Source organism: Simochromis diagramma, unplaced genomic scaffold (assembly GCF_900408965.1).
Source record: "Simochromis diagramma unplaced genomic scaffold, fSimDia1.1 OVJJ01000024.1, whole genome shotgun sequence".
NCBI classification, from domain to species: domain Eukaryota; kingdom Metazoa; phylum Chordata; class Actinopteri; order Cichliformes; family Cichlidae; genus Simochromis; species Simochromis diagramma.
Genome location: NW_024387332.1, coordinates 4123861 through 4151796, shown reverse-complemented (window position 1 = coordinate 4151796; position 27936 = coordinate 4123861). Strand labels below are relative to the sequence as shown.

At 39.4% G+C, this 27936-nt stretch overlaps 1 protein-coding gene across 14 annotated transcripts in view; it reads left to right on the top strand.

Moving 5' to 3' along the window:
* The window catches only part of myo18ab (myosin XVIIIAb), a 125101-nt gene that overhangs the window by 75739 nt on the left and 21426 nt on the right, over positions 1-27936 (top strand). For all 14 annotated transcript variants that reach the window (XM_040006440.1, XM_040006443.1, XM_040006439.1 and 11 more), the window contains 13 exons: positions 10725-10868; positions 11847-11936; positions 12646-12765; positions 14021-14132; positions 15493-15620; positions 16423-16577; positions 16752-16875; positions 19726-19833; positions 20015-20107; positions 20747-20857; positions 22007-22111; positions 22749-22895; positions 23392-23505. In XM_040006440.1, coding sequence (XP_039862374.1) covers positions 10725-10868; positions 11847-11936; positions 12646-12765; positions 14021-14132; positions 15493-15620; positions 16423-16577; positions 16752-16875; positions 19726-19833; positions 20015-20107; positions 20747-20857; positions 22007-22111; positions 22749-22895; positions 23392-23505 — 1551 coding nt within the window. The remainder of the gene's footprint in view (positions 1-10724; positions 10869-11846; positions 11937-12645; positions 12766-14020; positions 14133-15492; positions 15621-16422; positions 16578-16751; positions 16876-19725; positions 19834-20014; positions 20108-20746; positions 20858-22006; positions 22112-22748; positions 22896-23391; positions 23506-27936) is intronic.

Sequence of the window (27936 nt, the reverse complement as noted above, 5' to 3'; positions counted from 1 at the left end):
GCTCTCAGTCAGCTACTCTTTCCCACTGTGACTTCATCATAGTCCAAGTGTTTTCTTTAACCATTCCAGTATCGATTACTGACTGTGTGACGTCATTCTCATACCTTTTATCACCTTTCCCCCTCCATTTTCATTTTTCATTTTTGATTGTGTTTCGTTTTGTTCTGCATTTGCATTTACATACCTTTGAGGTGACTGTTGTTGGGATTTGGCATTATATTCCTTATAGGAGATTTCTGTCAGGTAGATAGATGACAGATTAGGAGGAAAACTTTAAGGAAAGGAACTGAAGAAACTGGAGATGCAGAATACCCCTTTAATCTGTCTGTACCTTTTATGCCTCATTGGTATGACCTTATTATTTTACTTCACTATAACCACAAAAAGCTTGATTCCTGACATTGACTTTGAATCCAGAATGAGTAGAACTATTAGGACATTACAGGCAATAAAAAACACATAATCAATCATAATCTTGAGCAGCCATGTGTTAACATCCTTTTGGAAATGCCCTCCTGGTAATCCTCTTAAAAAACAAACACTGGATGTCATCAGTCCCCGAGGAGACATCAGGGCCGACCAGTAAGGAGCCACAAGTGCAGCCATGGCTATTATTGCCCCAAGGCCTCGGTTTGAGCCCCAGCTTTTATGGCAAACAGTTATCTCGTATAATTGATGTAGACTGGAACTGAGTTAATTTCTTTCATGTCATTGTAAATAGTAGGGGTGCAACGATACACAAAATTCACGGTTCGGTTCGGTTCGATACTTTGGTGTCACGGTTCGATATTTTTTCGATACAAAAAAATGTTCATGCCTTTTTAATTTGTCATTTATTAAAATTATAAATATATATTTTAACTCAAAAGTACAGTTTTTAAATTTAATGTTGCTGAAACAAAAGTAATTAAAAAAATAAATATATCTCAGGGCTCTCAAAATTTCAAAATCCCTGGTAGCCCTTCGGGCAGGGACTCTTCAGTTTTTGGTAGCCCAAAATAAATGTAAGTAGCCCGAATAGAAAGCAATTTTTTGATTGATGTTTTGTTTCCTGTTTTGTTTCCTTTACAATATTATACATTAAAGTATAATATTGTAAAGGAAACAAAACATTAATCAAAAAATTGTTGAAACACAAATTACAACATTGTATAAAAATTACAATCATCAACTCAAATACTTGGTTCTAATTGAACAGAAATTTCTATGAACTGTGTAGGACATGAATCAGTCTGTGTCAGATCCTGAATTTGAAATTTCCGCTGAAGTCACGGGTAAGAGACAAGTGGAACCAAGATCGAGGCCATTTGCTTTTTGAAGTTTGCAAAGACTGCTAGATTTTGCCAGTGGTAGTTCACTCTTTGCAACATAGTACGCTGTTCTAAACAGATTTTTCAGGTTTATTTTTAGTATGTTATTTGCAATTGGTGTTTGTTCTGGGAAAGATATTGCAGACTGAGCAATAATGCATTTCTTGCATTTCTCATGGGTTCTAATGGGGGCCTTTCTTAAAATGACTGGTCCCAGTAACAAAGGCGCTTGTCGACTCAGAAATCGAGAGAAAACCAGCAACACACACGGCAGAACATTATGTTATTTACACGGGTGCACATAAGTGGTCCGAATGTGCTCATTCGCTGTTAAAATAAAAGACGCGCACCAGATAAGAAGTTGCAACGCGCGTTTGCGTCCATATAAAAAGCACTGTTTTGTCCGCTAGAGTGGGATTTTCACGGCACATTCCGCACCGCATCTCTGTGCGTTCATCATTTGTTTGAAGCCAGCTCACCTCCTGCAACCACTTTTCCGAGAATACGTGCTTCTTTTGTGGTTCGGACTCCTTCTGACATTTCTTTGGAGGTGGAGGAACACCAAAGTAATTGCTTAAAGGAGCTTCTTCGACATCTTTAAGAGTTCTAAACAAATGTCTGTCCTCCTCCAGAAAATCTTATGTACGCAAACACGCATTGCAACTTCATATCTTGTGCACGTTTTTTTTTTTGGTTTTTTTTTGACAGCGAATGCGCACCTGCGGACCACTTATGTGCAGCCCTGGTTATTTAGCTCGTCATATTGCAGCCACAGAAATTCTTTTGTCCATGAAACCATAAAGCTGCACTTTCTTTTTGCCTTATAGTCTGATTTGTCATAACTTCTCCGTTTTGTGGTAAGCTTTTCTTTGGCTGTCACTTCTTCACCCTGACCTGTCTTATTTGGCTCAGCAGAACTAAAATATATATCCTGCTGCTTTTACACACGCACTCACACATAACGGTCAGCGATTCTCTGCGCGATCAACCTCTCACATGTTTAAGCTTGCTGCGGGAGATTTCACTTGTCATGTTTGCATAGTAAGCTAACGATTAATAAGACGATGTCAGAGGAATTGGTGCACAAATTATCATCACTCACAGATCAGTGCTGTCGCTCTCTATACACAGTTCGTGCGATTGCAAAGTGAAAGCAAAAAACAAGCGCAAATTCAAACGCGATTTCAATATGTCACATATTGACAGTGGCTCACCGATGCCAATGACATAATTACCCAGCTACATTTCCGAAAGAATGCAAAAGCATTGACATATATTTTTCCTCCCTACAATAGCCCGACGGGCAGGGCAGAGATAGATTTTGGTAGCCCGACTGGAAAAATCGCTAGCCCCGGGACGTCGGGCTAGCGATTTTGCAAGCCCTGTGTTACAGGCATGGCCCTTTAAGGATGAAGCCTGATGGGAAATGTATTCGGGATGTGTGTAGCGGGACTGCCTGGTGTGTGTGTGAAGAGAGAGAGCGGAGAAGGGGAAAAAGTAACGGTTAGCTACAGAAGAGACGAAAAGAAAATAAATAAAAAGAATATAATAACTCCCTCGACAGCCAGAGTTGTGTCGGCGATGCTCGCTGTGAGTAAACTGTTTCAGCCCACTGTACGCGGTGTTCGTGCCTTAGAGAAGAAATAAAGTTCGGTGAAGCAGTTTCCTACGCCTCCTTCGATCTTTTTGCTAGCGGAGTTGACCTGTATAGTAAGCTGTTGCTGGCTACGAGTCAGTTACGGAACCTTCAAGTAACTGCCAGAGGTTTCCTTACTACGGTTCGGGGCCGCGGATCTGGCGCGGTAACACCTGTATCTGATTGAGGAATCACTCATCTTTGGAAAAGAGAGTTTATTACAGAGAAATGGCTCTTTCCAAAGTAAAAGCTATACTATACGCTTCTTCTGGGCTATATTCTCAGCAGCATATTGTAGCGGGTCAGGGCTGTTCGGGGTTCTGTTTGTACAGTTATGTTTTGTTTATGTTGCCATAGTGACGGGTGACGCCCTCTCGCTGCGACGGTGTGTCCTTCCGGGGTCAGAGGGCGCTCTGTGTGTTGTTGTTGTTGTTGTTGCTGCTGTGCGGTTGCCGCGCTGAGCAGTTAGCTAGCGGCAGTGTTCTTCTGCAGATGTCAATAAACGGCTGTGCTCCCTGGCTAGCTCACGGGAAGCAAGACCAAACGACACCTCCGTCTCCTCGTTGTCTGAGCTCGCCACATTGGTGTCAGAAGTGGGATGATGGTGGCACCCCATGTTCTGACCCGAGTGACTTTTCCCCCGCCGGTCATGACCGGCCGGTGCGCCAAAAGAAGGCACCTGGACATTTGCAGGACTTTGTGTGGGGCAATGGGGTCGTCGGGGACGACTGACCCCTTAGGTGGGGGCTATGTAGCGGGTCAGGGCTGTTCGGGGTTCTGTTTGTACAGTTATGTTTTGTTTATGTTGCCATAGTGACGGGTGACGCCCTCTCGCTGCTACGGTGTGTCCTTCCGGGGTCAGAGGGCGCCCTGTGTGTTGTTGTTGCTGTGCGGTTGCCGCGCTGAGCAGTTAGCTAGCGGCAGTGTTCTTCTGCAGATGTCAATAAACGGCTGTGCTCCCTGGCTAGCTCACGGGAAGCAAGACCAAACGATACCTCCGTCTCCTCGTTGTCTGAGCTCGCCACAATATTAAACATATCAGGTCCCCATAAGGAGAATCATGCGCTAACGGCTGTCTAAATGACTCTGGTAAAGTTTGTAGCATGCATGCTTGTTGTTTTTGTCTGCTTCCACTTGTCTTTGCACTAGGATGATGTCGGAGTAAATGTGCAGTCATATTCGTTGTGTTCCCACTAGTGCTGTCAGCGTTAATCTCGTTGAAATGACGTTAACGCCACAACACTGCAAATCTCCGTTAACGAGCTACCCCTGCCTGGGGCTAGATGGCCAACAGGTTAACGAGCTAACTGCGCTAACACACTAGTTCCCACCCATGTAATTGAGCATTGCGTGGCACATCCAACATACTGTTTTACTTTAGTCCATGACGCGCTTACCTTCAGGGTCATACGTCACATGAAAACCAAAATAGTTCCAAACGCCAGATCTGAATGAGGGTGGGGGAGGTTCAATTTGCCATGTTGCAAGGAGAGCTTAACTTCTGTCTCGCTAGCTTGCCCTGCGCTCTTCCTTCTGATGATGCTGTCTGTGTTGAACGCTCAGTGGATCTGCGCTCGACAGTGCAGCCTAGGCGGAGTAGTCGAACGCAGATTCACTGAGCGCTCAACACAGACAGCATCGTCAGAAGGAAAGTTGATAAAATAAATTACAAATGTTGTATTGTTCGATACATATGCATACCGAACCGAAAGCACTGTATCGAACGGTTCAATATCGATACGAGTATCGTTGCACCCCTAGTAAATAGCTAGTTGCTGATGTGCTGTTTATAGGCATTGGACAGAGTCTCAGACTTGTGTCAGAAGCTGGTGTTGAAGGCAAAGGGTAGCAGTGACTCTTGAGGTAAGGGACAGAACATGTCTGACAGATAAAACCCAATTTTGGGGTTAAAAACATGCATAAAAGTGTTAACCCAACCGACTAAAAGACAAACCAAGGCAATGTCTATACAACAAAAGTATGATTTTGCATTTTTTTATACATATATATTTATTTTAAATGGTACAATACATTTCTAGTACCTTAAAAAATCATTGTCCAGAAGCAGGTGTGATAATATTAAAATACAAATATTAAAAAACAAAAATGTCTATTTACCATTTAGAAAACTAGAGTTTTCTAAATGGTAAATTATACTAGTATTTGTAGCGCCTTGCTACTTCACTTGAGCACTCAAAGTGTTTTCTACTAAAAATCGTATTTACTCGATCACATTCAGACAGCACTGTTATCTACGCCTAAATGCTGTATCTAACATTCACACACACAATCTGATGGCTGCATCGGGGGAGTGCGTCTGGGAATAAGTATCCTGATCAAGGATCCGAGGATACTTCAGCACTTGGACTGGATGAGCCAGAGATTGTTGCACCTACCTTATAATCAGTAGACTGCCTGCTCTACTGCCTGAGCTACAGTTGCCCCTGTTTCAATTAAAAGACCATCATGGGATTTCATTATTACTTGACAGTTCCCCTGAAATAAAAGTGAGTTCAAGTTTAGATGTGTTTAGGTTGCTACAAAGAAGCTTTAAGGATGTGTTACAAGTTACCTGTTTGGATGATTGTGCTTTAGTCATTTTCTTCTCTGCATGCGTGCGCGCGTTTGCGCGCGCATGTGTGTAAAATAATAACCTGACAAGTGGGAAACATTGGTGCTGTCTCGCAAAAATACACGTGGCGATCTGTTGACTTAATGTGTAGCTTTACAGAAGTGTTCATGCTGCTTGTGAAACTTTTCTCATGTGTACACAAAGTTAATTTGGTACACAGTGTTTGTATTTGTGGTAAGTGCATATGTGTGTGTGGAGATTAAGCTTTCATTACCATTTCATTTTATCCTGTCTTGCAGCACTGGTCTCAGGGCTGCCAACAAAAATGACTTTTCAAGGGCTTTTGGCTTTCATGTTATCCCCCAAAAAACTCAGTTTGAGCCTCATCTCTTGTGGCAAACAGTAATCTCATGTAATTGATGTAGAACTGGGCACATTTCTTTTACGCCGTCGTAAATAGTTTGTTTCTAGTGTGCTGTTCATAGGCATCCTGGAGAGTCTCAGACTTGGTTGAAATCTCAAAGCAGATAAGAGGAAATGGCTCACACTGTAGTTTGTCTTCTAATGCAACTTAGGATGCCTTGACAAGTTCATATCATCACAATCACATATGTCTAAATTATCTTCTCAATAAGTTACCCAGCATTTCATCACTTCAGTGCTTGTATTGTAAAGGAGCAGTAAGAAATGCTGGATTTGCACTAGAGTTCTAAAAATTACAAGAATGAAAAGTGAAAGTGATAGACATCAGTCAAATCCAGCATCACAGCCCTGCGAATAAACTTTAAAGACACATTAAATCCAATCTGCTTACCCATAAAACATACATTGAATGGATATTGTTAAGCAATGAATGCCGGTGGGAGCTTTAAAGATGTAGGAGTTGATTGAACTCTGCAGTTACTGAGTCAGCTGGGTGCTGGCGGCTTTTATGTAATGCTGCTCTGTTACTTTACAGACTCCGTATACTGAGTGTTCAACATTAGCCAAAAAGCTAATGAAACTAAAAATCAAAGATTTATCCAAGTCCGTCCTTTTTCATTCTTACAGATGGACTTAGTTTAGAATGTGAATTTGTGCTGTAATTTGTATAACAATCAGGTTTGCTTTTTTTGTCACAAGACACAACGGGTTAGTTTGTTTACCCATCTAACCCACTTCCCTGCTCTAGGGAACCTCCTTGTTGTCTTCCACATTCCTCATATCCTACCCCCTCTCTCCCTGAGGGAGCTGCATTCAAAGCACTCCAGGAAATAAGTGAGATGGAGAAGGATGATGGGGAAAAGGGAAAAAAGGAAAGAAAAGCTAGAGAAAGATGAAGACTCCACTTCGCCATGGGGGAACAGACAAATAGAAGAGATCTGCTGACTGCTTTGAAGCCCTGCAGTCTGTCTCCACTCTCTCTCTTTTTGACATTCATAGGAACAGTTGAGAGTAGAGGAGCACGGGGGATTCCACTGCCAGCCAGCCAACGCTGAGCCTAATTAAACAGTTGCCTAAAGAAAGAATCCCCACTTTCCCCACCCTGACAGGAAACAGGTGTATTGAGAAAGATGCTACTGCTTGTATTCAGACTAAGTGTTACTGTCACTGTCATCTATTGAAAGCATTTGAAACAAAATGTATAAGAACGTTGGATCTAAACTTTTAATGAAGTAAAATCATACAGTATGGTGAAAAATATCTTGAGCCAGTCCTCTTTTCTCTTTGCTAGGAAAATAGGAAGCTAAATAAGACTTGAAGCTTGAAAGTCAGTATTTGTTATTTTGACTGTCTTTACTCTCCAACATAGCCATAACTCTCTTAGGCTCACTATGGAAAACTGTGGTTGGGGTCCATGTCCTGACCAAAATTATGGAGAAATATTGGTGATCTTTGAAGTTGTCATTTCAAAGATAGGGACCAGGTCTGAGGCTACTAACTACTGTCTTCAAAGGATTTCAAAAGGTCCACCAAGATGAGAATAAAATAGCACCAAGACAGAGTCTGTCTGCCATTAGTTTTCCATTGAACAGGTTCAAGTTAGCACGTATATGCAATCTGTTTGCAATAATACCACAATTAACTCTAGTAAATCTAAAATCTGTTGCCATCTGCACCAGATGACCACTGATGAGCAACCACTGATCAAAAACCACTGATCAATGGCCATGAGTACAATTCAGAGAGCTGGGGAATGGCTGCAGTCACAGCATTGTAAGATGGTGAAAGATGTAACACCGGTACCAGAACCATGACACAGATCTAGAAAGGAGTTTGTGTGCAAGATTATTTTAAGTTTTCTGTTATTTATTAGATTAGATTGAAATGGATGAATGAAGAACTATTTACTGAAAATAGTTTTGGTTAATTTGCAGTGCAAAATATTTGAATGGTCAAATTAACTGTAAATATGCCAAATCACAGACTGCTATGCTTTTTCTGATGACTAAAGATGGGATGTTTGACACTGAGGCTCTGAAGCCTGTTTCACTCTGTTGATAAAGACTGGTTCGAAACACTTTCTTAAGGATTGTTTCAAATGTCCGTGGTTACGTGACTGATGAGATTTGATGCTTTGTGCATCACAGTGAAACACTGGAAGTGAGGTGACTTATTCAGATCTTTAGCGCTCTTCTAAAGATCTCTTCCTCTTTGCTTCGTCGCATTCTTCAGTGGTCAGAACTTCTCACAAATCTTCAATCATACCTCCCATAATCATAAGTTATGTTTCAAGTATTATAAGCAGTAACACTTTAACACAAGACCTGCCAGAATGGGCCATTTTGATCGTGACCTGTTTTTGAAGAAGTTAAGTTGTTCATTTTCATGTTATTTCTTTTCTAGTTTTAAGCAAAGGTTGGTAAAATAAGTATTTAAAATGACTTTTGATAGGTTTGTGTAGCACAGGCCTATTGCTGGAACACCAAGACAATTCTACTACAATGGCAAAAGCAAGACGCAAGTCACCAGAGCTCTTTGTGTTGCTCGTGCACGAGGGAGAGAACTGTGACGAGCGCCGTTCCTTCCGCTCGAACCTCAGTCGCTCTCAGTTAGCTCCCTTGCAGCACTGTTCTTTATTGTGGTTACATGAATATGCATAGTCTCATTAACATATGACGTCTTACATAGGCATACATGTGAACAAAGAGTACCGTCTGTGTGTATGTGTAAGTATGCGTATGTGTGTGTGTGTGTCCCAAGATGTGACCCTGTGAACGACTCCCCAAAGCTGGTGCCAGGAGCCCAGCGGTCCACCTAAACAAAGGGCTTTTATACTAAAACAGATACAGAGTAGGTGTCCTACCATAAATCAGTAAGAGAAGGTACGACCTCTCTCATGACCCTAGGACAGCGGTCCCCAACCCCCGGGCCTCAGACCGGTACCGGTCCGTGAGTCGTTTGGTACAGGGCCGCAAGAGTTGAGGCTCAGGTGTGAAATGTCTGGTTTTCAGGGTTTTTATCGTTTTTCAGCGTTATTTTGTTATCGTTTTTATCGTTAATTCTGTTTTCCTGGGTCTTTTCACGTGTGTTATGAATAAATCTTCTTTTTTTGGGTACCGGTACTAGTTTCATTTTGTTGTATTTATCCGTGACACCTTAAAGGTCGGTCCGTGAAAATAATGTCGGGCATAAACCGGTCCGTGGCACAGAAAAGGTTGGGGACCGCTGCCCTAGGATGTGTGTGTATGCCAGAACCCTCTGGAAGGCACACAGAGCCTTTGCAGACTGCTAAGGATCAGACATCCTATCACTATGCAATCGACTATATACCTCTAAGCATATATGAGTATATATTTCTAAGCATAAATGACAATCCAACAATATAAACCTAACAACTTTCTAGGGTTTTTGTTAGATTTATAGATTATTTAGATAATTTCATTACTGATCATAAATTTAAAATATGCATTATAATAAACTAATAAACATAGGGAACAACAAATTACACAGCAGCTGGCACATGTAAATATTTAATTGTTATAGAAGAATAACTTTATGAAAAGGTCAAAATGAATTATTACATATTATATACATATTACATATAAAAGAAGTATTGTAACATTAGAAAAGTTCATATTTTTCTGCCACATCTTCCTCTGATCACCTGCACCGTCTCATCAGTGAAACACACTGCAGCCCTTCACCTCCTCCGCTCTTCTTCCCTGAAACCTGTCCAATTTCACTGTTTATTTCCACAGACTCTTTGCTCAGTTTAACTCTGTTCTGCTGCTTCTCTGCAAAGCCAGCAGCACATCCAGTTCTGCATGCACTCTGTCACACAGTGCCCACTCTGATCTGCTATTGTGCCAAAAAGTTGTCTCCAAAAAAAGTGATTTCCGATGTTTTTGAGTTTTTTTTAATGTCAATATCTTTGCTTATACGTGTCATGCCTGTAGAAGTGACATGACATTAAGTGGTTAACCTATATATACATTTTGAAAAAGGACCTGTTTTGCAAGTATCTTTATGATTCTGCCTTTATAGTACCCACTATGTGTTCTACATTATCATCAACGCAGTCCTTTTTGGCCACTTCACATATCTTTATGGAACTGTTATCTTATTATATTTGTTGTACTTTCTGCTGCCCTCTTGCCCAGATGCCTCAGTGAGTGTTTATACCTGGATAAGTGAAGGATATATAAAAGTCACTTTGCCAACAGCTGATTCTACCTGGTGACAGGAATGTTCTTTTGCCTCAAAATGACTTCATATCATTTGAGAGATCACTTTTTTGCACAACCCATTCAGGCCTGCAGTAGCCTAATTGTTCATCTGTTATTTAACTACAGTCCCTTATATATTTGCTTATCACATTTAGCTCACTCACGTTATTACAGCATCTTTCATGACAAAATGGGGTCAACACGACCCCCTTGGTGGTTTTACTGTTAAACATTTTATAGTAAACTGACATTTCAAAATGTTGTGACACTTTCATGTGTGGGTGATAATCCTTAGAATGAATTCTTGCCTTTGTCTTGGAACTGGAGTTGAAAGTTTGTGGCCACTATAATTACAGCTGACCAGTAGATGTTACTGGTAGGATATGTCTTTGAGGCTTTGAAGCTTTAAATCTTCAAATCTCTTTTTGGTACAATCAAGAAGAAACCTCAAAGTCTCCCCACATAGTACTTTTTTGGTTATCCACCTTTTTGTATCTGTTAATATCATTGTCCAGCTTTGTGGTCTTTTTCTTAATGTTGTTGTATTTGTGTGACAGATTCAGGATCTGGCAATCCGCTGCATCCAGAAGAACATAAAGAAGAATCGTGGTGTCAAAGGCTGGCCATGGTGGAAGCTGTTCACCACTGTCAGACCTCTGATAGAGGTGCAGCTCACTGAGGAACAGATCCGTGGCAAGGATGTAAGTTTAAGCACATACTGAGTTACCACACTGGTGGTACATTCCTGGTATGTATCTGAAATAAAGCCGTGTGGTGATTTAATGCACAAAAATCAGTCGCCATTTTTGTGGTGGGATGTAATATTGGTGGTTATATAAACTTTGAATAATTACCTTATTTTGTATTTTACACTCAACAGTTTTAGAAATGCCTTCTCCTTAATTCTATATGACAAATCCTGAAATTATGACCAACCTGTGTAATGAGGGGTTTGTATCAAGTGTCACAGCTGTAATTTCTTCCGTGATATTACAGATAGGCCCTGCATGTTTGATTTTGGAGTTTTAAACTGGATACCCTTCTTGCCGCAGCCCCAAAGGGGATATTCTTCTTCTTATTGTTGTTATGTTGGATTAAAACACATGGTTCAATTCAGTAAAACTGAGAAAAGCATTATTATTAAGTATATTTACACAATGCACTAATATGTATGTGACAGGCTACTGTAAAATGCCATGTCGCGGTTTGAATTCGGACAGTCAGCATTTTCTATGAAGGCTACTCATCTATGGAAAACAGTTACCACTCAAATCAAATCAATTACAGATCATAAATCCTTTACAGGTCAAAGGTTACTTAAGGGTAAATCAGTGCTGTAGTCATTTTAATTAATCATTTTATAATTTGACAAGTATCCATACTTTTCAAATTAATTTTTATTTTTCCCTCAGGTTTTCTGCTTTTTGGGGTTGTTTTTTAAAAGCTGTGTTTCACACTGAAGTCTTTATAGTTTTTTAATAATAGCGCAATATGGTTTTAAGTAATGAGTTTTGTAATTTGTTTGTGTATTGTGAATGTAAAAGCTCGACTGAAAATGAGCAACTATGTGCAGCACATCAGTTTCGTGCTCCATATTGAACTGTATTAAACTGCATTGTCTCTCTTAAATACATAAATAACTAAAACCATCTTTTGATCTTTTGCATGTTCCCTCTCAGGAAGAGATCCAGCAACTCAAGCAGAAGCTAGAGAAGGTAGAGAAAGAGAGGAATGAGCTGAGGCTCAACAGTGACCGTCTCGAGAGCCGGGTAAAAATACACACACACACACACACACACACACACACACACACACACACACACACACACACACACACACACACACTGGGAGATTTGAGTTACTCCTAAACACAATCAATAGAATTCTTTAAATTTGGGATTAACACATTTAAAATTGTTAGCATATTTCTCAAGTGTCAGCAGACAGCTAATCTGGAGTGATGTTTGCTAACATTGGTCATCTGCATCCCTGCAGAGATATAGATTTAACTACTGAATATCATTTCAATGATTTATGATGAGTGATGATGAGAATTGTAACTGTGTTTTAACAGGGTTATGATCCATTTCTGCTCAGTGAAAACAGAAGTCTTTTTCTTGAGAAACAATCACATTTTTAAGTGAGCCAAACTTTTGAGCTGTTCGGCATGGTTCTTCCTTTGTCCCTCTGAAATTCTTAACATTTGGCCTTGTTGTTCTTATATCATCCTGCTATGACATAAAGACAAATGACAACTGAAATATAAATTCTTTCTTTAGCAAGGCTTAGTTAGCATTAGTTAATTAGTTCTCCTGTTTTACTTATCGGGTCCCAGATGATACCCTGTCTATTACCCTGTCTATTCTCCTAACAACAAATTTTACAATCACGAACTGACCCTAAAATAAAATCTCACAATTTTTGAGAGTTCTTCCAAGCTATACATTAATACAAGATTTGTCAATATTCACACTTCAGATCACAGAGCTGTCAGCAGAGCTGGCTGATGAGCGCAACACTGGGGAATCTGCCTCCCAGTTGCTGGAGACAGAAACTTCTGAGAGACTGCGTCTGGAGAAGGACATGAAGGACCTGCAGGTAAAGATGGAAACATACACACATGCATGTACACTGGAGAAAAGTCTTGTCACCAGCTACTATAATGCTGTATTTCCGGGCTACCTCATTTTGACTTCTACTTTGAGGTGAGCGTATTATTCATCCAGCTCAGAAAACTTGATATTTGGGCTTGTGAATGCACTTCATATTCAGGAGAGGAACACTCCTGAAATTGCACTGCTTACCTGCAGTTTGTTGTTTGCAGCGTGGGCCCCTTGAGCCAGGTAACAACATTATAATTCCAAGTTGCTGTGTGTGCAGGACACCCTGGCTCAGGGTGTCTGTCCCATTATTCTCGTACTGTTGCTTTGACCGTGTAATGAAATTGGACATTTTTGCTTATGCATTGCAACATATACTGAATGTTGTGGTAGCAGTATTTTTGACTGTTATTTGTATTTCAAGACTGCCATTTTTGCAATAATAAATCAGATGACGAAAGAACACCAGCATCATTTTCACACATGAGTAGTAATGTTAAACAGTCATGACATTTACTGCTGAATTGGTTCACTGTTTATTCAGTAAAAGAGTCTAGATACCTGAAATGATCATCAAATAAGAAACAAACTACCCAGTTTTAAGAAAATGAGACTTTCAACTTTAAATAGTTACACAACTAAAAACTTTGCTGTGTGTGGCAGGGCCTGCAGAATTTGTTTGACTCAAAGGGGCTCTGGTAGTGCTCCTTTGTCAATGACCAACAGACAGAGATAGAATGTTGAAATCAGTTTGGGTATAAGCAGTAGGAGAGAAAGAGCGAGGAAGGTAAGGCTAACTTAGTTTAGTCAGGGATGGTGGATATACTGGACAAAGGATGTTGAACTGCCAACAGGAGGAAGAGACGATGATCACAGAGAAGACTCAAGGATGTGCAGACGATTGATGTAAAAGAAGATGATAGAATGAAATTGAAGTAGATGATACCTAAAGGGAGAAGCATAACGAAGAAAATAAATAAGAACATGTGTTATATTTTAATGTAGCCAAAGTCCAAGCACTGTTCATTTCACTAAGTAATATTTTTCACCCAGACCCAGTTCTGACCTCTGAGCTGTGAGCAAAATTATGTTAAGGGGACCCTTCACCTGACCCATGAACTTTTACACACAGTTAAAAATGCTACTCAAGTTTAAGACTGTAATGGACCTTTTCAAAACCACATTCTTGATTAATCTTTGTAGAGTTTTGTTGCCATTGTTATAGAAGCTGCTTGTTATCCCTAATCCACCAGGCCAAATTTGACAGCACGAAGAAAGAGATGGAGTCTATGGAGATGGAGGTGATGGAGGCTCGACTCATCCGTGCTTCCGAACTCAGTGGAGAGGTGGATGATGATGAGACAGGTTAGACACGACCTCCCAAGCACAACAGTACTGACCGATCAGGACATAGTGATACTGATCACTCCTGGGTGATCTTCTTGTCACTAAATCAAATGAGTATAACTTATTCATAACTCTACACAGTTCCCAATCCTGTTTGTACTTCCATAGATTTATAATTGCATGCAATAATTCACTTCCTCTCATTTTTATTGGTTGAGCCCCCTCAATACTAAGAGCTACATTCTAGTAAACCTATACAGTTGTTTTTGTAACTATTTTAAGGTCTATGAGGGTGTACTACTGCAGCATCATTATATCGTGTATGTAATGTAACAAAGGGGGAAAAACAACAAGGAACGTTAGTGGTTGCTACAGTTTCTCTTTCAGCAATTCTATCTTTCACTTGAGGCTTTCTAAATACCTAAAACGAAATTAACACTTGACAATCTCTGCACAAGCTCACATCATCAAATCATTCTTGTGGTTTGTGTTATGTTTTCTGTTCCCTAAATGGACTCTACTTCACATAGCCCCGCACAGCTGTTACAGTACCAGTTATTCCAGACTGTTAGAAAAACCCAGTGTGTGTTCTTTAGTGGGGGTGCAGGAACCGCAGGGGTAATGTCCAATCGATGCTTTGACAAAAGCCAAGAAAAATCCAATGTGAAGAAGTACATTAGAGATGGATTGGTTCAATGCAAGAAAGGAAGCAAGGACTCAGTTCATGACGCCCTGCAGGCCTGCTGCCAGCCGTCTTTGTTTGGCCTGCAGACTTTGTGAAAGAAGAATTGATTCCTCAGTGTCTCCAGCTTGCAACAGCTTTTCACTTTTGTACTACAGTAAAGGAAAAATGATGTAGGACCACACTCATGGAGGGGTATTTATGCAGGACTGAAGTACATTCAGTACCTGTAGGTTGCTCCTCGTGGCTATAACTGACAATTGTATAGGTCTTACTAAAGTGCAGTTCAGAGTATTGAGGTTTGTTGGTAAAATAAGAGAATGTTGAATTAATGGACACTGGACAATTCCCTGAAGACGCTCTATAGGGTTTAGTCAGGTAACTTAGCTGGTCATTCAAGCACAGTAATAACACTGTCACTGTGGGCATTTGCTAAGTCCTGTTGGAAAATGAAATCTGCATTTCAATTAAGCTTTACAATAGATGTATGAATCACTTTAAGATATCCTTGGAGATGTTTTGCCTTGGACTAAGCAAGGTTGACTTTAGTTCGTAGCATCTAAATGTTTTTATTCTCAGCCTTTCAGAATGTCTTTTATGGCTGGATACAGTAAATGCATGTGTGGTAGTGAGTACATGGGGTAGCACAAGTGACAGAGCACATGATGTAGACAATAAAAGTACGAAATATCACAGGAGGAGAGTGGAAGCTGAAGTATGAGCGAGCAATCAGGGAGATCGAGTTCACCAAGAAGAGACTGCAGCAGGAGCTTGATGACAAACTGGAGGTGGAGCAGCAGAACAAGCGGCAGCTGGAGAGGAGGGTGAGTGGACACTGATACATATTTATGAACAGAATTCAATTTTTTCTTTACAGTAAAATCTTGGGCTTTATCTTAATTATATGACTCTGATTTCCTTATTTTATTACAAAAACTGTTATTCAGTTATATATATATATATATTCTGACAATATAATGTGTCATACCAAAACATGCAACACATACTTTCATGGCTCCCAGATAACGAAGGTATAACAACATAGCTGGTTAGTTTTAAACACATTAAGAAGGGAATTAATTTTTTCAGGTGATGATGTCATGAAGCTGTTTAAGTTCTTACCAGAGGTGTGCATAGCTGTCATCAATGCAAACTGTGACTACTTTAAGGAATTGACAGCAAGAAAGATGATTTGCTTTGTTCACACTTTGCTAAATGGCCTTAACTGTTGTCTCTTCTGAGACTTTGATGATAGGGTGAATCTGGGTTAAATCACAAGTAACATCCTCACTTATCTGATTAGAAATTATAATTTGATTTGAGCATCTATTGCAGTAAGAGTGCTCAGCAAGTGGTAATAGTATCCTTAAGCAAAACAAACACTTGCACTCAAAGCAAGCACATTTATGACTATATAACTGAAAGCACATTGGAATTTTTTTGCCATTAAATCCAGTTTTCTTCTTTTAATTTGAAAACTAATCTCATTCCCCACATGGTTTTTAACCTACAATGGTCTTAATAAGCTGTTTTAAAAACAATAAATTGCTTGCGTACTGCTTGACTGTATTTTTTATGCATCCATCAAACAGGCTTCTTAACATATTGAGGATACTTTTTGTGCAGATCAGTGACCTGGAGGCTGATTATGAGGAGTCTCAGCGAAATATCCAGCAGCTGAAGAAGAAAGCCCAGCGACTGACAGCTGAGCTGCAGGACACTAAACTTCACCTGGAGGGTCAGCAGAGTCGCAACCATGATTTGGAGAAGAAGCAGAGGAAGTCAGTACACAAACACACGCAGTCAAGTTTTACCTGTCATGTCATCACACAGTTCTGTTACTTTACCTACCTCTGCCTGGTTCCTGGAAGGCCCATTAGTAATGGTGTAATAACAACAGTAATTGTAAATAAATTACAGTGTTTTATGTGTGTGTGTATATATATTTTTGAAAGGTTTGACAGTGAGCTGAGTGCTGCCCAGGATGAGGTGCAGAGGGAGAGAAGCCTGAGGGAGAAACTGGCTCGAGAGAAAGACGTGCTGACCGGAGAGGTCTTCGGCCTCCGGCAGCAGCTGGAGGTCTGTGTCTCTGTGGGCTACACTGTGGCACGTTGCTTTAGTGAAGGGGTTTTTCTTTTCTTGGGACTTGGTGCGTTATTTGTGAATTATTTAGTGTCAGATACCCCAGCATTTTAAAGTTTTCAGCATCCTACTCATATTTAGATTTTGTATTTACTCTGTCACTTATTGTCTTTGAGCAGTAAAGACAATCAGTATGTTTAGATGAGCATGTGTGATCATTGTGAGTTTAAGGGGCGTGTAAAGCTGCGAGAAGAAATTGTTGTTTGGGCCTCCTTTGTAGTTACCAGGATGGCAGCACAATATGATCCAAGATTATGCGGGGCCGTGCAAGCCAAAATTCATTCTTTCACTCTCACATAGTTTTATTTTAATTTTTATATTTAGATATTTTTATTCTCATGTTTACACATATTTAACACACACATTGCAATATTGTGTTCTCTTATACATGTATTTTAATGTACATATTCACAAATTTTCACTCTAACATACATGCATTTTCATTTATGCATTCCTACATTTTGCTCTCATTTACATGCATTCAATATGCATTTAATCTCCCAAATAATATATATATGTAAGAAGAGAATGCTTACATGTCTGAAGAAAATATATGTATGCAAGAGAATAATGTATGTGAATGAAAGAGTGGTAGTGGAAACGGAAGGCTGGGTGTCTGTACCGCTGTGATTGGCTGAGAAGCACGCGCAGGTCACTTTCAAGTGTCTGACAGCATGGAGGGGGGAGAAGAAACTCGGGTTCTTCAGCGAGCTGTCTATGGTGTTATTTTTGTGCCACTATTCTGAGCGCAAGTAAAAAAAAGGTTTGCAGGTGCAAGTGTTGTATTTTGAGGAGAAATTTATTTTGAGCGAAGAAAAGCTGAATTTGAGTGAACAAAATTCATTGCTGCGTGCAAAAAATGTATTTCAGTGTTTGCTATTATCCACACACACACACACACACACACACACACACACACACACACACACACACACACACACACACACACACACACACGCAACAGCAGCCCCTCTCGCTCAGTTTTTGTATTTGCGCTTGCAAATACAAAAGCAATGTGTTGCTCGCGCTCTCAACATTTCTGCCCGTGCGCGTTCAACTCTTTGTGTACGCCGTTACATTTGTGCCACAAAACCAGCCAATCACAGACTTGGATGCAAAAAAATCTGATTGGCTGTTCTGGTCTCCAATCAGCTCGAAATGAAGAAATGCAATATCCCAGAATCCATTTCGTCCAAAACTCAAACGAGGCAGTGGCGGAGGACCACAGAGTGGCGGAGTTTGAAATATTACTCTGTCTGGGTCACAAAATAAACTTTTAAGATATTTTCATGTGAGAATGGTGCTGTGTAAACTTCTAATATCTGCTCGATTCATCAAGACATCACATATTTGCATAAGTGCTCTAACGTTTTTGGAGATGCCTGTTACCCACCAGCTGACCATGTGGGAACTCGTGTTAAACATAATATATAAGGCTCAACTGACAAAAAAAATCACCGACTACACCACCAGGTGTTACAGGAAAAACCATAAAGCCTTTGAACTAAAACAAACGCTGTTGTGACAGTGACGTACACTGTCTTGTTGGTATATATGTATGATTTGTATCACCTTCATGTTTCCAAACCGATATCATGAGCAGCAGCTTTTACAGCTGTGGCTCCAGCAAACATCAGCTGATACTAGAAATTAATATTAAATAAATTATAACAACAGCTGATCAAGCTTGAACGTGCTGCTGTTGTTGTTTAGCGCAACATCCGCTGGTTTCCTGTTTCTGGCGCAAACGGGGAGATAAACAAAGAAGAGAGATTGAAGTAGCAACAGGAGAGGGAGGGAGAGAGAATAACTCCAGCTTTGTCTTTTTTTCATTCTAGCTGAAGTACGGGACGAATCGCGTTAAGCACGAGCAACACATTGCTCTCTTCTCTTCACTCAAAATAAATTTCTCCTCAAAATGCAACACTTGCACCTGCAAACTTTTTTTTTACTTGCGCTCAGAATAGTGGCACAAAAATAACGCCATAGATAGCTCGCTGAAGAACCCGAGTTTCTTCTCCCCCCTCCATGCTGTCAGACACTTGAAAGTGACCTGCGCGTGCTTCTCAGCCAATCACAGCGGTACAGACACCCAGCCTTCCGTTTCCACTACACTCTTTCATTCACATACATTATTCTCTTGCATACATATATTTTCTTCAGACATGTAAGCATTCTCTTCTTACATATATATATTATTTGGGAGATTAAATGCATATTGAATGCATGTAAATGAGAGCAAAATGTAGGAATGCATAAATGAAAATGCATGTATGTTAGAGTGAAAATTTGTGAATATGTACATTAAAATACATGTATAAGAGAACACAATATTGCAATGTGTGTGTTAAATATGTGTAAACATGAGAATAAAAATATCTAAATATAAAAATTAAAATAAAACTATGTGAGAGTGAAAGTATATGTGTGTGAAAGAAGAATATATGTGTGTGAGAGTGAAAGAATGAATTTTGGCTTGCACGGCCCCGCATACAAGACTGTACATTTTTATTCTAATTGCGTGTCTAACTCATGCCAAGTCTACAATTTTTATCCATGGAAACTTGTAGCTCTTGATTGCAGTTGTAATATATTGTAAAGACCTCCAGCTTCATACTGTGCTTGTTACAGAGAACAAGCTTGTCATTTTAACTTGTAATTGTAACTTCCCTTTTGTGTGTTTCCACTTTGTGGCTATGTGTAGAGCAGAGTATCTCAACTTGTCCCCATCGTGCACATGTGGCAGTTCCTTTTTCTGTGTTCTGACTCTAATCACCTGTCCTGCAGGACAAAGACCTGGAAGCTTGTGCAGTCAACCTGAAGCTGGAGCAGCTGGAGGCCGAGCTGCAGGATCTCAACTCCCAAGAATCAAAGGATGAGGCATCACTGGCCAAGGTCTGTCCTATTCCTTTTTTAGTTAGTCAAACCATCCACTCCATCTGTTTGTGCCAGTCCACACCCACAAAATATCAAAACTGTTCTTTGTCTGTTCAACTAAAATAGATATATGATGGTGCATTCATTTATTAATTGAATATCAGGTATTCATTTTGGAACATCATTTTTTTCTATGCAGGTGAAGAAGCAGCTTCGTGATCTAGAGGCAAAGGTGAAAGACCAAGAAGAAGAGCTTGATGAGCAGGCTGGTACCATCCAGATGTTGGAGCAGGTACACACAAAAAAGGAAAAAACAAAAAAAACTCCAATTAAAGCTGCACTTTTGCTTAGTAAAATGTTTTATTTATATTCCCAACAAGTTGAATCTGTTCATATGGACGTAGCGTTTTCAGTGGGAGAAACGTTTCATCACTCATTCAAGTGACCAATTCACTTTCTCGGATCATGAAGTCATCCAAGTGATGTCATTTGTGACGAAATGTTTCTCCCACTGAAACACTACGTCCATATGAACAGGACCAGCTTTTTGGGATTTCCTTAACTGGATGATTGAGCATGCATCAAGATATTTTAAGGCTATTTTTAGACTAGTATTAAGGATGGTAGTCATGCTTTTTAGATTACAAAGATGACAGTTTGGAACAAAAAGGACATTAAGTGTGCATCCACATCCAAGTCCAGTATCCTGCAACTTTAAAGAAAGTTATCAAAATCTGCACCAAAATGTAATGATTCTTGTTTTTGTACACATTCAACTGCTTCTGAAAGTCATGCTAGTATATTGCTAGTATATTTTGTGAAATATGAATGGCATTGGACACATACCTCCATCAAGGCAAAGATGGAACATTAACATTATGCTTCTTTAAGCCACAGTGAGTCCAGAGCATCTGGTCTGTGTTTCTTTCAGGGTAAGCTACGTCTTGAGATGGAGATGGAGCGCTTGCGTCAAACCCATTCCAAGGAGATTGAGAGCAAAGATGAGGAAGTGGAGGAGATCAGGCAGTCATGTAGCAAAAAGGTGAGAAAGTGCTTTTTCACATTTTGTAACACTTGTCAGCAAGTGTTTAGGTGAAGCAGGATTAAAATTTGTGGTTTTGGGCACAGCTAGAGACTAGACCCAGAGACAGAAATTAGCTGTAAGGGCATGCACAGCAAAGGATAAATGAAATGATGACAACAATATGACAAAATCCAATCAAGCTGCTATCAATTCAGTGTTGTTTATGGGAGGTTTCTAGACACCACAGAAAACCATTGAACTAACATGTACCCTGTTTTAAATGTTTTTCCTTGAGGCTTGACTTTGTGTGCATATTTCTTTTAGGTGCACAGCACTTTAGAGGACAGCTATTGTTTTTAAATGTGCAATAGGATTAAAAATGGTGGATTTGACTTGACTCACAGGGTAGGAATAATGTGTAATTAATCAAAACCTTCACTTCTTGAAATACTCTGAAAGGTTTGAGAAAAAAAGTCCTTTCTTTTTTGAGATTATAAACTTAACTCACCAAGAATCCAGAAACTAGCAAGATGAATTAAATGACACAAGATGTTAAATGGACTGGTGCTAGTACCTGCCTCATTCACCCATTCGCACTCATTCATATAACCAACGTGCACCTAAATGCTGTTGTATCTTGTCCAAGGATGTTTTGGCATATGACACATTTCCATGTACACATGGGTGACAATGGGGGAAAAAGGTGTTCATACGGTGTTGGGCTATTACATGTTACATGTCACAAGAACATGTAACATCTGCATCTCATGGGTCTCTGCGGGCCTAATGAGGCACCGTTTTCCCAAAAGTAATTCCCTCATTTGTCGTTTCAGTGATGGTGGTGGAGAGCGCCGTCAATCTTGTCCACAATTCTTCAATAAATGTTCAGTTGGCAGTCTAATAGCTGAAGGCCATAGCACACGATTCCCACTGTTGGCATACTCAAACTGTTCAATGACAGGGCATTATGATCCCAGTTTCACTTTGTATTGATTTGCAGTGACCTCTCTTTCTAAGTGAACAAATTGAGCCAAACCAGCTTTTATTGACTATTGCTCATCAATAAAAGCTGGCATGTGAAAATAATATGTTAATATGGTGACTGTGTAAAAGGTTCTTGAACAGTTGCATTACGACTAAAGCATCACTGTGTGTGTGTTTGTGTAGCTAAAACAAATGGAAGTCCAGCTTGAAGAGGAGTATGATGAGAAGCAGAAGGTGCTGAAAGAGAAGAGAGAGCTGGAGTCGAACTTTCTGTCTGTACAGGACCAGGTAAATACAATGAACACAGTGCAATGCAACCGGAGCAGCATCTGTAAAAAAAAGAAATAAAACTGTAAACAAATATCTGACATGACCTGAGGTTTTAGCAAAATTTGGCCTTGTGGACTTAGCAGAAGAAAATGTACATATCTGATTGCAGATCCACTTTTATATGAGTATGGGCAAATAAATTAAACTTAACAAGTTGTGTGAGGTGTTTATGTTTAAAATGAGCTGTGTTATCAAGGGATGTAAGCATCACTCATTTCGTTTCATGATATTCTTTTAGACTACATTTATTAGACATTTTTGCAAATGTATGCTAAGGTAATAATTCATTTGTTTATTCAAACATACTTAAAACATTTGTAATGCAAAGAATATTGTCTTTAGTAAGTAAGAAACTACTAAAGTTTATCTAGTAGTTAAAATTGTTACTTTCTTCGTATGTAGTGTTTCACTGTAGCCAAATTTAATTTATCAATTCAGAAATTTCAGTTTTTTCAGAAAGTTCTATGTATGCTAGATAATCTAAGGATTCTTCCTTTAATAATAAAACATACTGTGTATTACTATAACTACTATAACTACCATAACTTGTCCCACTCAGTCAGTTGAGTCACACTTTGGTCATCTTGGTTCCCAGGTGAGAGGTGGTGACATAGAGGTTGAAAAGCGCTTGAGGAAGGACTTGAAGAGAACCAAGGCTTTGCTAGCAGATGCCCAGATCATGTTGGACCACATAAAGAATAACGCACCCAGCAAGAGGGAGATCGCCCAACTCAAGAATCAGGTACAGCCACAACTTCATAAATTACTGACAGCAGCAGTTTCAAAAACATGGTATCATCTGTGGCTTGTGGGAAAATGGAAAGACCCCTAATCTAAGTAGATAGAAAAACACCAAAGAATGAAAGAAGTCAAATACTGACACCAGAACATTTACATGTCAACACATTTTATGCTCCTCTTATGGTAATTAGCATAATCTTGGATTATTTTTTGTGACAGTTTTTCAGGCTTTAAGCTGTAAAACACCCCCTGATGTGATTGAGTTATGACTCAAAGCATTAATGTCTGTGGCCTCACTTCAACTCCCCTGTGCCTTCTTACGGGACTGAACCGTCTGAAAACCTCTGATCCAAAGCAGAAGATTTTCCAAATAAAGCCCAGCCACCTGATTCTCGACTGGGACCAGAATCCATTAAAAAACTGTAATATATCTACTGGGATACTAACTGTGAAGTCGTCCTGAGCTCATTCTTTTCCTCAATGTCTGTGTGTTTCAGTTAGAGGAGTCGGAGTTCACCTGTGCAGCTGCAGTTAAAGCTAAAAAGTCCATGGAGGTGGAGATTGAAGACCTACATGTTCAGATGGAGGACATTTCCAAAACGAAACAGGCGGTCAGTACAGCTCACTAGATTTCCTTCTCAGCCTTTAGAAGGAGAATTTTCAGCATGCAGTCTTAGGTGAAGGTTAGGATTCTTCCTAAGAAAAAGCTAAAGCTGTCTCAACTATGTAGGGCATTTTCTTTCAGATGTCATAAGGCATAAGATGTCATCTGTGGTGGTAGAGGGGTATCAGTAGATATGTTGAATCTCTACTTTTAGCCAGAGATTAGTGAGAGATTGAAGACATACCTGTTTCCTGTGAGACCCCTCTGAGCTCATCTTACTCTTTCTGGTCCTCTTTTTAAAATTTGTTTTAAATATATTTACATACAAAGACAATATAATTTTCATGCAGAGATTTTTCTTAGTCACTGCAAAATACAACTCTCTTCTTCTTCTTCTAAGAAGCCATTTTTAGCCCTTTAGTTTTTTTCTTAGTTTGCTCCTGTCAGAAACGCTCATAATCTGTTTTGACCTTTATATTTTCTGTCCTTTTCGGAATGACTTATCTTACGTTAAGCCCGGTTCCCATGATAATCTGGTTTTCACACATCGGTCAAAGTGTGTTTCTCCTTTCTCCCATGTTTCTCTTGCCTGTCATTTACTCTACTCTTACTCTCTGTCTCTGTGAAGTTTAATCTCCTTCTGGTTCTTCTCCTGCCTGTTGAAAAGAAACGACTGTCTATCACACAATGGTTGTTCACGTATTGCTAAAACCAATTTAAATAACAAAAAGATTTTATTAACTTTAATTTTAGGTGAATATCATGCCATTATAGTCAGTCAAATCGTGGAAGGATGGATGGAATTAATGAACGGGTGGCTTTACATATCAATACTTAATCATATAATTATATAATAAAATGTTCCTTTGGCTTTCTATTAATCTGCCAAACTTGTGAAGCCTGCTGCACACTTCTAGTCTTTTATTGATTTCATTGCACACTGTACTTGAAGCCAGATGTAGAGAGGTGCAAGGTCAGGAATTTGTTTGTACTGAAGGTGGTTTGAAGAGTTTTAGCTTCTGGTAGTTTCTGCATTTTCACATAATCACCATAGAGTGTTGAGTGTAGAGTGTATGTATTATGTAGAAGAAGCTTAACTTCTACATAATTCTTTATAGTCAATGAGCAAAAAAATGAAATGAAAAAAGTAAAGAAATCAGTATAAATATATATTAATTACACTGCGTTACAGAAACAGCTGATCAGTTGTAAGAAGAGAAAAGTGTCATATAAATACCAGTTAATTCTACTACACCTGTGTTCAGCTGTTTTTATTCTTTTATTCATGCTGCACTCTGTGTGGGTATTTTTAGCTTTCTGCAGTCCTTCCTGGCTGGACGTGTAATATATTATTACTTCCAGTGCCCAACGTACCCTTTCCCCAGAGCAGTGGTGGAAAACGTTTTACTGCTCCCATGTTTGCTTATGGGTCCAAAAAAAAGGTTTTACCTTTTATATTTTTAAATATTAATATGAAGGTTTATTATTTACAATCTTCATCATCTAAATCTGCAAAATAATAAGCTAGTAAACCAGACAACAAGAAAAAAGCATAATTAATTTAGTGTTTCTAGTTCCCAGGTGAACTCGTAACTGGGCTTGGTGAAAATAGCCACTGGCACGAACAGGCCAGCAGGTGGCTACAAAACTGGCCCCACACGTTTTTTTCTTATTTTATTTCGACGTCACCATGAAAATAATAGAAATTAGATTCTGGTGACTCTTTGTTCAGCTAGCCAACTGTGACCACCAGATGGCAGTAAATTACAGGATGAGTTCAAAGAAGCAACATGAGATCATTTGTGGAGCAGTACAGTTTAATCGATACCTATTTTTAGATTTCACTGGGCAGGCAGTGCTTGCCTTGCTTGTCCTGATGTATAAACTGGAAGAAATGGCACTGAACATTCACTTCAGTTGCTAATTATTTCTAATTAGTGTCATCGTGAATGCAGGTTAATGAAGAGCTTCGCTGAGAATTGAGCTGCATGAGCATTTAGATTGAGCCAACACAGTTAAATCTGGACAAGATAAAAGGTTTTTGTATTAACTGAATTAGCAGAGAAACCCAGGTCATAGTTTGGAAAACGTCAGAGTACCCTATGTACACCGAAACACCACATTTCATATTCACACACTCTTTCAAAAATACTTTTGAATGAACAGCCGACTGGCAAAAAGGAGAGAAGATACAGTGTAATCAAAAGGCGATTTCTTAGTCTTTAGTTTATTTTGTCACACTTGTATGTTTCAGATCAACAAAGAGCATTTTGTATTTGATAAAGGGAACTTGTGTAAATACAGTACATGTATTTTCTTACTTTTCATTTTATTTATTATTACTATTACTTGAAAAAGGTTCTCCAAACCTACCTGACCCTGTGTGAAAAAGTAATTATTACCAACCTAATAACCAGTTGTCTGAATCTTTGCAGCAAGGACTGCGATCAAGTGTTTGATATTGGTGGCAATGAGCCATTCATGGTACAATGGAGGAATTTTTGGCCCACTCTTCTTTAATTCAGTGACATTGGAGAGTTCTTGAACGTGAAAGGCCTCTTTAAGGTTATGCACAGCCATATCAATCTGATTTAATTCTAAATTTTCTTTAGACAACTCCAAAACCTTTATTTTGCTTTTTGTTCAGAGGTGGACTTCTTGTCGTATTTTGGATCATTGTACTGCTGCATAGCCCAAGGGTGCTTGTGCTTTAGGGCACAGACAAATGGCCACCATTCTCCTTCAGGAATTTTGAGGTAGAGAGCAGAATTTATGGTTAAATCAATTACGGCAAGTGGTCCGTCACACTATCCCCACCATATTTGCCTCTTGAAGTCTGTTTCTTACTGATGAATCATGAACTCCTGACCTTAAATGAGACAGGTGAGGCCTGCAGTTCCTTAGCTGTTGTTCTGGGTTCGTTTGTGACCTCCTGGATGATTTGTTGGTGCGCTCTTGGAGTAACTTTGGTCGGCTGGCCACCCTTGGAAAGATTTATTATTTTTCCAGGTTTTCCCTATTTGTGGATAATGGTGCTCGAAGTGGTTTGCAATCATTTCCGGAGTGATAGATGTCAGTTACTTTCTCTGTGGCATGGTGGTTATCACTGTTGTCTTGAATAAGAATAACCAGAAGAGAATGAGTGGATTATTTTCATAGGTTAATGCATAATGTCCTTCCTCTTCAGACTTACTCACAGTATGTGTTAAATTAGAATGTGTTATGGCCTCTGTCCCTCTACCCTGGATGTCTTAGCCGTCATTTGTTCTTTCTCAGGTTGTTTGGCGAAAAGTGTTGTACTGCAGAAAATATTCATCTTGGGATATTAATACTGCTTAACTGTTTTGACAGAATGTGTAATCTATTCAGTAAAATGTGAAGGAGGAGTATATAAGATGAGATAAGGAATCAAGATCACTGTGCCAGCAGCTGTTTGTTTTTGAAATGGTATCTTTGAGAATGACCTCTTCATGCACCCAGCTTGCTGGAAAAGTAAAAGGCTGTGAGAACCGATAACACAAACTGTAATTACATAAATGGAGGATTTTTTATGCAGCCCTAACTACATGACACACTGCAATTCAGTAGAAATAAAATCATGCAAATGACATTTCTTTTAGATGGCTGCCGCTTGCATGCTTCTCCCATTGTAATTGCAGTGTTTTGAGAAAATTGTCACACATGTTTTCAACAGCTTTATTTTTCCACAAAGAGCTTCTAGCAATCTGAGAGGGAAAATAAAAGAGAGAAAAACAAAGAGCCCGGCCATGTAATTGGGCTGAAATTACACTAACAGTCTATTGTTAAATGAGAGTTTGATGTTTGATGCTGGTTACTGGCACTTTTTTCAAGTATCCATCACATGCTCCAGAGATGGAGATGCATTGGCAGCTTTTATCAGCACTCAGCACTGATAAAAGCACTCAACAGTGGATTAAAAAAAGAAAGTGTGATATGTAAATGAATTTGCCCCAGATTCCGCATGGATATTTTTAGTGCATCAAGTGCATCTTGGTACACCTAAGCACTCGGTGCTTTCAATAAAAATAAATATAAAAATAAAATGAAATCTTAGTTTTATGATCTAAACCCCTGATTTTGAAGCTATGGATGTTTGGATCATTCTCTATCCCATTAGACTGTTTTTCCCTAAGCGCTGAGTGTCACTAGCTCTTTGTGTTAACTCTGTGCCTAAATTGATTTGTTAACATTTTCACATAGTCACATTAGTCATGATTTATTAATCCATTGCCCTGCACCAACAACCTCTCCTCTTATTTTGCATATTATCCCAGTCTTTACAAAAGTAGGATTATTTCAGCACAGTTCCCAGGCTGAGTTCTGTGATTACAGCAGCATATGTAGGCTCTATGTCAGCCACATCATCGGGACTGCATTGTGGCCGTTCACAGATTTAGCCAGTCACGCAGTCCATTGG